This window comes from Periplaneta americana, chromosome 10 (assembly GCF_040183065.1).
Source record: "Periplaneta americana isolate PAMFEO1 chromosome 10, P.americana_PAMFEO1_priV1, whole genome shotgun sequence".
Classification (NCBI taxonomy): Eukaryota; Metazoa; Arthropoda; class Insecta; order Blattodea; family Blattidae; genus Periplaneta; species Periplaneta americana.
This window is the reverse complement of record NC_091126.1, coordinates 66425663-66440637: the sequence shown is the minus strand read 5'-3', so window position 1 is coordinate 66440637 and position 14975 is coordinate 66425663. Positions and strand designations below refer to the sequence as shown.

Sequence of the window (14975 nt, the reverse complement as noted above, 5' to 3'; positions counted from 1 at the left end):
ATATGATCTTTAGCAGAATGGGTTTTTACTTGAAATGAAGAAAACACAATGTCGATTCAATTCAGATAAAATATTTTACTCGTGGTTTTTGTATTAGGAAAACAAACTGACAAATGAGACAAAAAACCTTCGATTAGTCAGATGACGGCATCTCAAAAGAAGTAACTGGTTTTCGATCCCGGGCAGATCTCTGACATTGATGGGTAAAGCTACTGAGACTTTTTACTTCGTCCTTCTCGCTTTTTTATTTTACAATTGCTCCATTAGTCTATCATCTCATTGAATTTGAACAGCTACTATAATTTAAATGGGACTTCAAACAAAGGACTACAGAATATTATTTTCCTATTCAACACTACTTCCCTACACAATGCTTCAACGAAAAAACTGACATTAGTTTCACCTTTTTCTTCGCAAATTGAAAAAAAAAAAAAAACAATGGCAGTATCAACTGGACGGAGTTACGCAATAATAGACCAACCGAAAATTTGAAAAAAGAAAAAGAAGAAGAAGAAGAAGAGATATTTGCACAAATCTGTTGATGGCAGGCTAATTTAACTCGGAAAAAGTCAAGAATGTGATATGTGAATTTTGCTGCTATTTATAAGAAAAGATTTGTTTATCGCATAAAATTCATTTCTTTATTTTGTTTTAAAATATTAATTCAACTGCTGGTCTCTTATCGAAAATCGGTTAGCCTTTTTTCGGTATTATTTGTGCTATTTTTGTAATAGTATGTTATAATAATTCTTGCATAAAATGTTTTATAAAAAAAATATTTATTTCAATGGTCAATATCTAGAAACAGGTTTTTGGCGCTTGGTCTCTTATTGCGTAACTCCGTCCAACTGATTAGAGAAGTGCATCGGAAGCTCGTGGGCTTGCAGCCGACTACCTGTAAAACAGTAACCCCACGAAGGCTAACTGAGGTCCTCAACTATCCCTTCATTCGTAGCTCTAACACGAGGCAATGAATTCTGATCCCGTCTCTAAAGACGGCATAGTCCTCTTTCTGTACACATCCTTCATCAATAGACCTATTACCACAGTCTAGTAGGCCCTATATGCAGTCACGAGGCTTGTGTTGTTAGGGTGCTAGGAACAATAGACTGTGCCGGAACTATTTCGCATTGTCTGTAATGAGGCGATATTAGCGATCCTAGTGGTTAGCAACTATCTATGGATGCATATTTACTATGTATTGAGCTTCGTGACTGTATATGCTAGCCTGTGCTATTACTATATCAAAAGATTCGCTTGTAAGCCATTAGGGAAGTAGTCGTGCCAAGGCACCGCCCCAGTACTTTTTTCTATAACCTGGGAACGACCTGTTGCTTTATTTGTACTTTAAAAATAATCGTTTTACTTGCATCTTACTTAACTTTGTATTTTATAAGTATGGATTAGTAGTTGTATAGACTAATATCAGCGGCATTACTAACTAATAATAATAATAATAATAATAATAATAATAATAATAATAAACAGTATTTACGCCTACCTGCGCGCTTAAACATACATACAGTTACAATACCCTAACCTTTTCCTACAACCTCTTTCACAAACAACTTTTCTCAGTCGGCCGTAATTCTGGAAATTTTTGCTGATCAGCTTATTTTCTCTGGTGTACGTATTGAAATCTCTGTGACTGTAGAATAAATGTTAAACGGAAAGTTCTTGCTCTGAACATATGTTATTTAGTGTAAATTCATATTTACATCGTCTTGAAAAATGTGATTACTCATTGTAAGGGTTTTCATACAAGGAAAACAACTATAAAATAATTCTTTTTCGAAAGAATTAAGTACATATCGGTACTGTAAATGTTTTTGACGTATTATATAACGGGGTAATACTGTATTAGGTCTACTGTCCATGAATGATGTAATTCAATATAAAAAATAGTAATAGATACTGTATATAAGTCTAAATTATAATACTCGCCCAGTACGCGGCTTACACGCCGTTCCTTGAAGAGCGTCTTATCGAAATTTTACCCAAATAATAATAATAATAATAATAATAATAAAACTATTAGTAGAGCACGTGAGGGAGGGTAATGTGTCTCCGCTATTTGAACATCTCCATCCTTTCCATTACCATTCCTCCTACTTTGCTCTTATAGCTATGCTTCCCCGCTCAAGGAGCTCAAGAGACGTGTGACATCACAGAGCCAGCAGTTGGAAATGCCTGTGCTAGACCATCGGCCAGAACAAAACATCGATTCGAAGCATTTGCATTTCCGCCCGAAATGTTGTCATTCAAACCAACTTGAATATATGAAGGGTTGCCTATCATCCAGGCAGTAGAAAAGCAGTGAGCCTGTAGCCAACATGTAGTCGACCATGGATTCTTGATACAAACATTAGTCTGCAGATGTCTTCTGCTACTCCAAAAGTACTGACCAAGTTACTGAGAAACACCCGATGCAACGATTTTCGTCCAAATGTTAATTATCATAATTAGGGCTATGTATTTTATGATGTAGCATATATTATTGGTAAGGCTGATATGTTCCTTAAATATATGTAAGTTCTTGTATGAAAAAACTAATTGATTTAAAGTACTTTGTTAAGTCATATTTATGCATATTTGACCATTTCTATGTGATAGAGCATATTTTAGTAATTTAATGGTCATATTCGGCATATTCTCACTCTTTCAAGAAATAAATAACTTTTCTCATACAATTTCTTTCTTCCATGTTCATTTGAGATGTTAAATTTCTCATAATTACATATCGCATTTTGTTTCCTGGAAAATCGTAAAATGTACCTTCTTCCCCTATTTCGTTTAAATTCACAATTGAGTTACTTAATCTTGTTGAAGTCGGAAGTGTGTGTAGTATAGTTCAGGAAAAATGCCAAAAGCGAAGCAAAATATTCAAATAAAATTAAAGCAGTTAATAGTGTCTCGATATGGTGAGAAAGTGTTTTCGAGTGATGGGAATATACTGTATTGTAAACTGTGCGCTGTGAGAGTTTCTTTTACTTGGTTATTTAACGACACTGTATCAACTACGAAATTATTTAGCGTCGATGTGGTTGGTGATAGCGAGATAATATTTGGCGAGGTGAGGCCGAGGATTCGCCATAGATTACCTGACATTTTTCTTACGGTTGGGGAAAACCTCGGAAAAAACCCAACCAGGTAATCAGCCAAAACGGGAATCGAACCCGCGCCCGAGCGCAACTCCGGATCGGCAGGCAAGCGCCTTAACCGACCGTGCTACGCCGGTGGCTGACTTAAGAGTAACCGCGGAGAAAACAGTTAACGTTGAGCAGAATGTGAGAACAGAAAAACACAAACGTGGAGTACAACGAATTGAAAATGGAAAAACACTACAGCAAATGCCCTTAGGGGAATCCCGCCAATATTTTTCACCATTCTGTGAAGAACTTTGTACAACCTTTCTTTGTGCCGACATTTCCCTAAGTAAACTGTATCATCCAAAACTTCGTGCATTCTTAGAAAAAAACACAGGGAAATCTCTTCCCGTTTCTTCCACGATAAGAAAGGACTACATCAGCCGAAGCTACGAAAAAAAAACTATGCAAGAGATCAAACAACGGGTTGCAAATAAAAAAATATGGGTTTCAATTGTTGAAACCACACTCTATGGGAAAATACATTGCAAATGTTATTGTGGGAACTTTGGAAGATGGTCAAGGTGAAAATTTTCTAATAAACTGTGAACATTTAGAAAAAGCCAATTTTTCCACCATTAGTAAACTGAGTCTCATATGGCCCGAAGGCGTTCAACATGACAATGTACTACTCCTTGTAATGGATGCTGCGCCTTATATGGTGAAAGCTGCAGATTCACTCAAAACATTATATAGTAAAATGGAGCATGTGACTTGTTTGGCTCACACCTTACACAGAGTTGCAGAAGAGATTCGTAGTCAATTCAGTGAGGTTGATAAATTAATTGGGTGTGTCAGAAAGGTCTTCCTGAAAGCCCCTTTACGTGTTGCATCATTTAAGTTGGTAGCTCCAGATATTTCATTGCCGCCTTCCCCCATTTTGACAAGTTGGGGGTCCTGGATTGATGCTTGCAACTATTAATGCCAGAACTTCAAGGTTGTGAAAAACATCATTTATTCGTTTGACAGCAGGGAAGCAGCTTCAATTAGACTAGACCAAGAATTAATATCTAATTCTGACATTTCAAGACAACTTCCATACATCAATTCCAATTTTCGGTTTCTTCCTGCTGCTATAACTGCTTTGGAGAATCAGAAGTGCCACTAGTGAAGCAGATAGAACTACATAGTGAAAAAAAAACTGTGAATAACTTTGATGTTGTTTGTGATAAAGTGGGGCAAGAAGTGTCAAAGAAAATGGAAATGGTGTTAGAAAAAAACAAAGGGTATTATACATTGTGTTCCATTTCAATGATTTTGTCGTGGACTTTTAAGAGAAGAATGAATGCTTAATGTGAATTCCTTCATGAGGAAAATAAAACTAGAATGCCATGACAATTTTAAGGCTCGCGAGGAACTTACCGGTTAGCTGTTCCTCACTCCACCAAGTTCTATATTTTGTGGACAGGTGTATCTGCGGTCCACCGTCTCCACTGAAATTCCAAAGTGCTCTGACGGACAAATTGAGAAACAAAATGGAAAACTGGGAGACAATAAGCCTACAAAACTTTCGGCGTTTATATGAAATGAAAGGAGATAACTGCTTTAAATTAATAAATTTATAAGTATTACCTAAATAGTATCTGTTGTACGTGTACGAAAAATTATGTTTATGCACCACAACTTATTATCTATTGCCGAATTATTTATTTAATACATGAATTTTTGACAGACGAAGTAATCATCTATATAACACATCAGGTAAAAATTAAATTCTTTCCACTGCCATGAATATTATTTATTATACAAAGGTATTCTTGGAAATATTATTAAAGGATTAATAAAAATCTGGCTTAAAATAGCAACTAAAATTAATTGATGGTATTTATTAGCGCAAAGTCCGCCGAGGTAGTTCTCTGGTAGCGCGACTACCTCAGGACTACCCGGCCCAGGTTCGATTTCCGGCGGGGCCAGAGATTTTCATGTAAAATTTGTACCTCGGGACTAGGAGAGATGACGGTGCACAACTTCTAATCACTAAATTGTGCACCAATATGCCTGGGTTAAATCCCAAATCTCTCCGCAGTGCATATGAAAAGAAGGCATACGTCACTGTTGATAGTGATTCATCCGTCGGATGGGGACGTTAAGCCTGGCGGCCCCTTTGGTGCTATTCGACAGGAGTAGGCTACGTGCCGGCACCGGATTTCCCCTTCTCCCTTCCTCACCTTCATCATCATCATCCTCATCCATTCCCTATACTACACTTGCACGAACACTTACACATACACTCACCCTAGTACACGACATAACTCTTCACAGATACACATAATGTACAGCGTGGCCTGCCGAAGTGGTGTACAAATTGAAAATGTGTCACAGTGTTGGCATCTATCCGCAATATGCGAAACCCGAATCACGCAAGTTAAGTGGGTAGGCATTAGACACACACATTTATTAGCGCAATGTCGGAGACTACACGCCTAGATCATATATACTCAGATAGGTCGGCCTTATAGGCTTTGAGGTTAACAAATTTTGTCAGGTTTACTACGCTGCCATCTAGTTGTTACATAAGGAGTCATGTCATAATTCCCATTTGAATTGCATTAGCGACTGTACTGCCATCTAGTGTTCGTATACGGCGGACGGGTGGCGATCCTGGCGGTTGTTCTCTTCAAAGTGCTGCCGATTTTAACATAGCGATGAGTTATCTGTTACATATATGATCTAGGCTACACGTTACAGAGATCATCGAAAGCATACAGATAAAAGTACTAACGTTGTAATTTACATGTCGTTCATATAAAATATTTAATCGGGTCTATGACGAGAAATCAAACTGAATATAGTGGACACAAATCATTTCACATTTTATACATTGGGACTTATGGAGTGGCTCTTCAGTGTAGCATAGCTCTCCAGGGTAAAATTTAATGTGTATCACATTGTGAAGCCCCGAGTTATGTAAGATGTGTTGGTCGTTCTTCTCCCTTTGCTCCACCGGAGATAAACGTCTGCATTCAACACTAATTCCCTCTAGGCATTTCGTACACCACAAACTCATTTATGAGTAATATTTCACTGAAAGCACCCCTCTCTCTTTCGCTCCTTGCGCAGCATCCTCTTCGACTCGATCTCTTCCGTAGTTACGGTTGCTAGGGAGCATGCGTCAAGCTGGGGCTCCGAAAAAGAAGCGCAATTGTAAAGTGCAAACGTCGTGTGGAATGGGTTATTCTTAGATATTTTAGGATAGCCTCAGTTCCATGGGAAATAATTTGTGTTCATCTGGATTGAGTGGTTGATATTTTGCGCATACCGCGCCAGCCGTGCGATTACGTAAGTGCAGTCACTACATTTGTAGCATTACCTGATTGAATGGGGTGTCGGAGAGGGGATGACGGAGGATGCAGCAGGTTTGTCCTATGCGTCCCTCGCCCCTGATACATCTTTCACCCGTAATATTTTCAAACTTATATTCCAAGTAGCCGTACTATAATCTTTTCACCGCCCGTGTCAGTATTGATCTTTACGATGCATAACCTGTTTCAGTAATTATTGAGCGCTGTGACGCTCTATTCAGTTGTAATACGTGAATCATGGGATGAGTAATGTTTTGGTTAGAGTTGAGTGACCAATTACGAACTGTCATCTCGTAGTTTGTTTGGTGACATGTGAAACACTCTTCAGAAGAATATAATCTCTTAAAGGGCTATATTATACAGTGACAGCTTTTGTATATTGTGATGGGGAGAAGAAATATATGGGAAAACAGCGTGAAGGGTTATTGGGAGGGCAGTAATAGGTAAGGACTTTCAGAACATTTTTATTATTCTCCTGAATCAAGACGCTCATGTGTTCAATATGATTCAAAATAAATATAAACTTATGTTTCATATTCGGTATATAAAATTCCTTGTTTCTTTCGCCCAGGAATTAATTATATGTTTAAATATCACGACACACCCGCAATACGTGTAGGCATATTTTCAGTGAAATCGAACCTGTCCTAGATATGATTTGACATGACATATTCAAACCTTCTTAGAAGTGTATGAATGTTATTATGGGTTATAATGTCATAGTTTAATATAGCAAGAACGAGAGGCTGAATACAATGGCTTTATGCCAAGACTACGGATATACATAAGGAACGCTACTTCCTTGCTGCCCTACGGATACAGCTACATATGTAGATGTGTAAATATTACTACTAGTTGCTATAAGATAAGATAGTGGCACGAACTGAAAAAATATATATATTTTTCTATATACATTACATCATGTTTACAAATTTCATTCAATTTCGGATACATAAGATATAGAGTAAAAAGGCGTAATATTGTGTGATTATATGAAGACCAACAGCTTCTCTCTCTCTCTCTCACCCTTCAGTTAGAAGAGAACAGGCTAATAATAAGGTAAAAATGTAATCCATTTTGTGCCTCCTTTCATGACCAGACAACACTAGGCTAATGATGACTGCACGCTTCCTAGTACCTAATTTCAAGATATGTGTAGTACTGTTGGTATATCTTACACTCCAACAGTGTAGCTCGATGACTTGAATGCAAAACTGATTTACTGTACTTGAAAATATATTTGAGAAAGCAAGTGGAACAGCGACAATAAATGAAATTTTACTTCCACTTTATGACGTTTAATATAGGCTAACTTATTTCTAATAAAACTGTAAAATTACATTAGTTCTTTAGATTTTCATAAAAAGACATAACTAACCACAGCTGGTTTATACGCCGTTTTACTCGTTTTATTTTTTACTTTGGAGTACCAAACTAATAATTTCAAATAGTTCCTCACAGATAGAATTTTAAATCTAGAAAAAAACACGTCATAGATGCAGAAACATGTAAAGTTTCGGAACTAATGTTAGTGGCTCCATTATTAGGGAATGCAGAGAAAGGAGAACCTATTTGTCGGCTCCATTATCTAGTGCTATTCTTCAGGACTGCTCTTATAAATATAAAATTGGAAATCAGCGTAGTTGCTAAATATTAAATCTTATTACCAGTATATTACCAATATCTTGATGTACACTATCTACCCAAAAGTAATTGGGCATTGTTTTTGCCCCTTTGGAACCTCGTAGTACCACCTCTTGTTGCTATAACAGCAACCACTCTGTCAGGCATGCTCTCCACTAGTTTGTGTAGGATATCCACTGGAATGTGTTACATTTATCTTGCAACATAGCACTCAGTTGGACAATAGAAGTTGGCCCCATGTTTCGGCGGCTACTATGCAGTGGTATGCAGACAATAATGTTCACTGGTTGGACTGGCCTGCACGGAGTCCTGATCTCAATCCCATTGAGCACCTTTGAGACGAATTGGACTGGCGATTGAAGTCTCGGGAGATGCGGCCAACTTCCATTGTCCAACTGAGTGCCATGTTGCAAGAGGAATGGCAACACATTCCAGTGGATATTCTACACAAACTAGCGGAGAGCATGCCTGACAGGGTGGCTGCTGTTATAGCAACAAGAGGTGGTATCACGAGGTTCTAAAGGGGCTAAAACAGTGCCCAATTACTTTTTGGTAGATAGTGTATCTTTTTCTGCCAGAACATTGCCCCTGTAATCTAACTCTTCTGCTCAGACTTGTAATTGCAGCAGAAGCTATCTTCTTAAATGTTAAATCGAATGCCTGGAGTGAAAGATAAGTTAGATATTTGTAGGTCTGTGAAGAAATTTTCACAGTTGATAGAATCTGTAAGACACACTTGTGGAATTCTTAAAATATGGAAGAAATTTATGAATGAATTTGCCAAGGAGCAGGTGCAGATGTATTTTTGAGATGGCACAAGACTGACTCTGAAATATTGGGAAAACAAATTATTTTACTTTTCTTGATAATGTCAAATTGATTCTGAAAATGAACGTGTAGTTTATGGAAATGCTATGAAAATACTATGATTTATTTAACGACGCTCGCAACTGCAACGGTTATATCAGCGTCGCCGGATGTGCCAGAATTTTGTCCCGCAGGAGTTCTTTTACATGCCAGTAAATCTACTAACATGAGCCTGTCGCATTTAAGCACACTTAAATGCCATCGACCTGGCCCGGGATCGAACCCACAACCTTGGGCATAGAAGGCCAGCGCTATACCAACTCGCCAACCACGCCGACTAGTTTATGGATATTTTATTTATTTTAACCAAAAGAAACTATTCAAACACAATGAGGCAAGTGACATTTGAAGGAATCAATAATAGAAGAATTTAAGAGCCAATCCTCAAATCATTCTTTTTAGACACTCTTTTCGATCCATCTCTCAGCATAGGTCCTTACACAATGCATGGTCTATGGGTTTATCTATCCCCCTACTACAAAATTTATAAAACATATATATATATATATATATATATATATATATATATATATATATATATATAAGTTTAGTTACACCAGTATATGAGACAAATTCTTAATGGAATGTTTCACTCCAAGCTATTAGAATATTTAAGGTACAGTACCAAGGTTATAAATCCATTTTGATCTACTAGCCTAGTTTAAGTATGCGATTTGATTCATGACTAGAATTTATGACATCAGTAATTATCTAATTTTCACTAACATAACCTCATCTTAAGCAGTGACCCCGAAATAAATCTCTTTATTTCAATAGTGTACAAATAAACATTTATCATATTGATAAAATTTGTGATATTCTGATACCAATATTATTTACAGCTTCTAAATTCTAAACATAGTGTAAAATCTTACTATTTCAAATTATTAGTCATATTCCTACCCGCAGGTATCTCTACTTTGTCGTAGTGGGGAGGCTTGCATGGTCAAATGATCCTAAGAGCTATGCCGGCGGTAGCATAGCTACTGGCAGGGCCTCCCATGCCGGACAGGTCGAAGGTGATGGCTCAGACTAAAAGCGATACCCTGGTCCTCCATGTTGGGGTTTTGGGCGTAAGGTTTACAACCTTACACCTGTAAAACATTCTGTCGCAAAGCCTCAGGAAATGCCTCAGAAAATGGATACCAATGTATGACAACTTGGCAAACGAAAATGGATTATGATTTGAAGAGGTTACGTATATCTGGTTGGTGGGAGAAAGGGAAAAGAAGAGATGAATTAAGGCAGATCGTTGAGGAAGCCAAAGCCCACACTGGGCTATAGAGCTATTGAAGAAGAAGATTAGTCATGTTAATATTGCTGTCAAATGGGATGAGACAACCAATATCTGAATTGCATTTTGAGAAACGATGAGTTTTGTGTCAGAGAATGGTTATTAATCGCAATACTGTTCCATGACAGAATAAATATTTATTTATTTCATTTACATACAATATTTAAATACCTACATAGTCTAGTTTTAGAAGTGAATGATGAAATGTCAGATATATTTTGTTGAACTTCTCACATTTAGTATGCCTTATTTTCAGCACCTAGATTTAAGGCAGATACAGTCCGAAACAATTGCTTTAAAAGTACATTACATTCTGAATTCAAGGTAGAGTTTAATATTAACCAATGTGTGTTTTATGCTTTCATTTTAGATGCGAAGAAGGAAGATGCTAAACCAAATATTTCTTCTAACACTCTCTGGTCTTCTGCAGTTACAAGGTGAATGTTTATGTATTGTCAAAATAAGTATATTTTAGGGTATTAAATACACTTAACCACGTTACAAATTTACAGTCACGTTTTAATATTTACAAAAGACAGTATAAGCAATTGTAAAGCTCTTTTTATGTAATTTCATAAGGTAGAAAATAAAAGTTTTTTCCCCCTAATTTCCTTACTATACCATTATCATTGTACAAAGAAATCGATGCTAACAGGAGAAACCGCAGATTTTCATCTCAGCAGGGGCAAAACACTTCCTCGATGTTGTTAACTTTTAAGAGTGGCATTCTGTGCTGATTATCTCTCCCTTGATATAGGCCTACTGCAACGAAACCAACGAAAATGAAAATTATGCATAGTAGTGAACACAGTATGTTTAAAAATGTCGACTTTTATATTAAAAATGTCTGACTTCTCACTAACAGCATTTGCCCCCCCTACCCCCTACGTGCGTGCACTCTTAAATGCTAAAGTATCCTGTAACAATATACATATTTTCATATATGAGGTCTCGCCATCCTCATTGAATAATCAAGATTACTATTTCTTGTTAGTAGTAAACATGTAAATACCTATTAATTTGAGAAAAATTCGTTCTGGCACCGGGAATCGAACCGGAACGAATTTTTCTCAAATTAATAGGTATCCTGTAACAAGTTCATGTTAAGTTTGTGTCAAAGCATACAGATATTATCTTAATTTTTCTGGATATGTGGTGTCTAAGACTTTCTATTCGGCTATAAAACAGAAAGAGTAGTGAAGATACAATTATTATCTTATCTGTCAAGTCATCTGGATTTCATTATAATCCATTAATATTTGTAACAGTTACGAAATGTTAATCACGTGAGAGCTATTTACAGTTAAGTTTAATATTAAATTTTGAAGGAAAGCTACATCATATTTAATAACCCTCTTTTTAAACAGATGGTATTGAAGAACTCTCTGCTGACAAAACAAGAGTAAAAGTTGTTATTACTGCATACACAACGTGTTCAATCTATCATGAAACATACCCAGAAAATTAGTTATGTAAGCAAAGAGATTAAAAAAGAAACGTCTTTATTAATCTGTTTTAGAAGCACAAACGTTGTATACCTAACAGCAAAATATTTTACAGTTTCTTAGTCTACACAGTTCCTACATACTAACCATGCATAAAAATATTTGGTTAATAAGGCATAATCATGAGAATTAATGTCATCATTAATAGAGAATGTTATATCAAAATAGTTCATAATTGGAGAGTAAATACTTTTTAGTTGCTTACTAATTATTTCTGAGATATACTGCAACTAATTTTAGTACTCACTTTTAAAGACAATATAAGCATGCTTTAAAAAGAAAAAAATTCAAACATATCCTAGCAAAGAAGTGCAATAGCTGATACCACTATCTGATTTTTAAGTATAATGATGTTGGTTTAAAATCCAGCATCAGTAATGAACATTATAGAAATGAGAGACAAAATTACTTATATTACTTACAGTAGATATCACCAATTAGGGGGTGTGACGGGACAAGTATATTTAACTAGAGGCACCTGACCAATCATGCCCCCTATGGTGACGTATATTACGTGATCTATGTAATAAACAAAAATTAGAGATACTGGGAAACAAAATAAACTTTTCATGGAACGAAGGCAACTTCACTGTCTCGTACTTACGAATTTACTATTTCACAAGTAATACATCTTGTTATATTATTGAACTGATTGTAAATTTGCTAAAAACTGTTACCTTATGATGTATCAACTTTTAACTATTTCAAATTATGAATCACAGCTTTCACTCTGTAAGAGACAAGTAATAAGTACGTACAATTCTATTCAGGTACAGTGTTCTTAATCATGATTTTACTATACCAGTATGACAGTCTCCAAACATAAGAGGCTGTAGGCTGTAGCATTTCAGATGTGAAGGAAATAACTACAAATGAAAATGACACCGAAGTTTCATTGGCATAATACAGCCATATAAGAATCAATATGTATTCCATAATAAACATTTTGTATTCAATATTATACGTCTGCTTTTATTAATATAGTTCACAGAACTTTTCTTTTAGCCAGTTACCCACACTTCTCCATTTTCCATCAGAAAGTGAACAGAGACAGAGGACATAACGATAAATTGATGATGATAATGATTACATCATACATGCAAATGCATTGGCTTTCCATGTAGAAAGCTCTAAATAAAATCATGTCGAGTCCATGGTAGAATTTTGAAGCCAGAAATGCTACTGAGGCAGATTTTGTTGGAATACTTGTATTTATCCATGTTTTAATTCTAAAATTTCTCCGTTGCTTCCAGTGGACTATCATGCATAAAAAGCAATATGTAAACTCGACACTGTATTGTAACTTTAATGTCCAGAATTAGGTTAAATTGATGATTACGATAATAACGAAAGAGATAGGGGGCAACAACGGATATTAATAAAGTAGCTAATGCCTAAAACAATTATTTTAACAATGGTCGTATAGCAATCATATATACATCTTCACTGAACCAGGGGTGTACACATGTCTGGGTGCCACCGCGGTACTTTTTCTTGCAACCTGGGTGCGCCTTGCTTCTTTATTTTTACTTATTAAAATAATCTGTCTTACTAGCATCTTACTCAACTTTGTATTTTATGAGTATGGATTAGTAACACAGTCTACTATATAGTCACGAAGCTTAAGTTTTGAGGGTGCTAGAAACAATAGACTGTGACGGTACTATTTTGCATTGCCTGTAATGAGGCGATATTAGCGATCCTAGTGGTGAGCAACTACCTAATGTTTGCATATTTACTACCTATTGAGCTTCGCGACGGTATATACTAGACTGTGTTAGTAGTATGTATAATAGCAGTGGCATTACTAATAATAAAATATATTCATAATAATAAACTTTACTTAATATCCTGGTACTATTTCATTTATGACTACATTCCTGCACTGAACTGTACTGGTGATAATAAAAGGGCCTTTGTATTAGGTTTGCCAGTTTGCATAAGATTCAGTTTATCATGTATCTCACATACAGATATTTTGAATTTCCAGTTAAATGTGATATTGCAAAGAAGAATATCAACTGCCAAGATAACTTTGATAAATGTAAATTATGTTTTCAGGTTCACAAGCCATCAACTGCTATACATGCTCATCTTACAATGGAAGTGACGTGAACTGTGAAGATCCGTACAATCCAGCAATGTCAACGTATACAGAGAAATGTATGGTACCCAAACAAGGTCACATAGGCACATTCCCTGCCAACTTCTGCATTAAGATCGTGGGAAAGAATGGTGAGTAGTGAGTAATGGTCAACTCCTTTAGCACTATACAGTACGTGCATTGGTTAATGGAACAATTTACAATACATAACTTATTTTGCTGTATTTTTTATCAGAATTGCACAAGCTGAACTTCCATTATGTGCTCCATAGTACACGTCTTCTTCTTTCATCTCCTCTCCATAATAATTGAAAGGTTCAGAGCCATAGAGAGCCAAGAGCCATTTATTAAAAACGGAGAAAGCAAGGGTTAAAGTTAAGTGAATATTATAGTTTAATGCAGATTGACATATCATTTAGTTTTAATGTGTATCATGTTTCCATTGAATTATGGTAATAACTTAATTTTAACCCTTGTTGTCTACGGTTTTAGTAAATGGCGCTGCTTGGCCCACTATGGTTCTGAACCCTTCAATTTGTATGTCTGTCTACTTCTTTCGTCCCTCCTTCCTGTCACTGGCGGCCTCTTTACATTTGTCTTTGTGCTATTGCTGTCTATTAGCTTGCCACGTCTGTGGCTCAAGCTCTAGTGCTCTGGTCTTCCATCCAGGAGGTTCGGATTCGATCCCTGGACAGGTTGTCGTGAAATTTGTGGTGGACAAGGTAGACGTTGCAGAGGGTTTTATCGGTGTATTCCCATTTCTTCTATCATTCCACCAACACTCTCCATCTTCACCTCATTTCATCTATCATCTGCAATATTAATAAACAGGCTGGGATGAAGTCTTTTAGGGAAAGTACTGGTTCCCAATGCTGATGTAGAAAGTGCTTCAGACTCTGGGCCCTGAGGCTTACCACACTACTTAACTGAGGATGGGAACTGACTTTGCCAGGAGCTGAGGCAGGATGATCCACCTGTCAGCATCAAATTCACGATCTTGATAATAATAATAATAATAATAATAATAATAATAATATTAATAATATCCATGAGCAGGCTTAAGATAAGATGTGTAATTCCTAAGTTATTTATTGTTGTCAGCTCGCTGGTGAT

At 36.3% G+C, this 14975-nt stretch overlaps 1 protein-coding gene across 3 annotated transcripts in view; it reads left to right on the top strand.

The window, feature by feature from the left end:
* The first annotated feature begins 6209 nt into the window (after positions 1-6209).
* The window catches only part of LOC138707769 (UPAR/Ly6 domain-containing protein bou-like), a 29771-nt gene continuing 21005 nt past the window's right edge, over positions 6210-14975 (top strand). Inside the window, exons 1-3 of one of the 3 annotated variants that reach the window (XM_069837642.1) lie at positions 6210-6425; positions 10624-10690; positions 13820-13993. In XM_069837642.1, coding sequence (XP_069693743.1) covers positions 10624-10690; positions 13820-13993 — 241 coding nt within the window. In that variant the 5' untranslated portion in view covers positions 6210-6425. Of the gene's footprint in view, positions 6426-6458; positions 6503-6575; positions 6892-10623; positions 10691-13819; positions 13994-14975 lie in introns of those variants that run through there. The other 2 variants (XM_069837641.1, XM_069837643.1) reach the window with 2 other exon arrangements.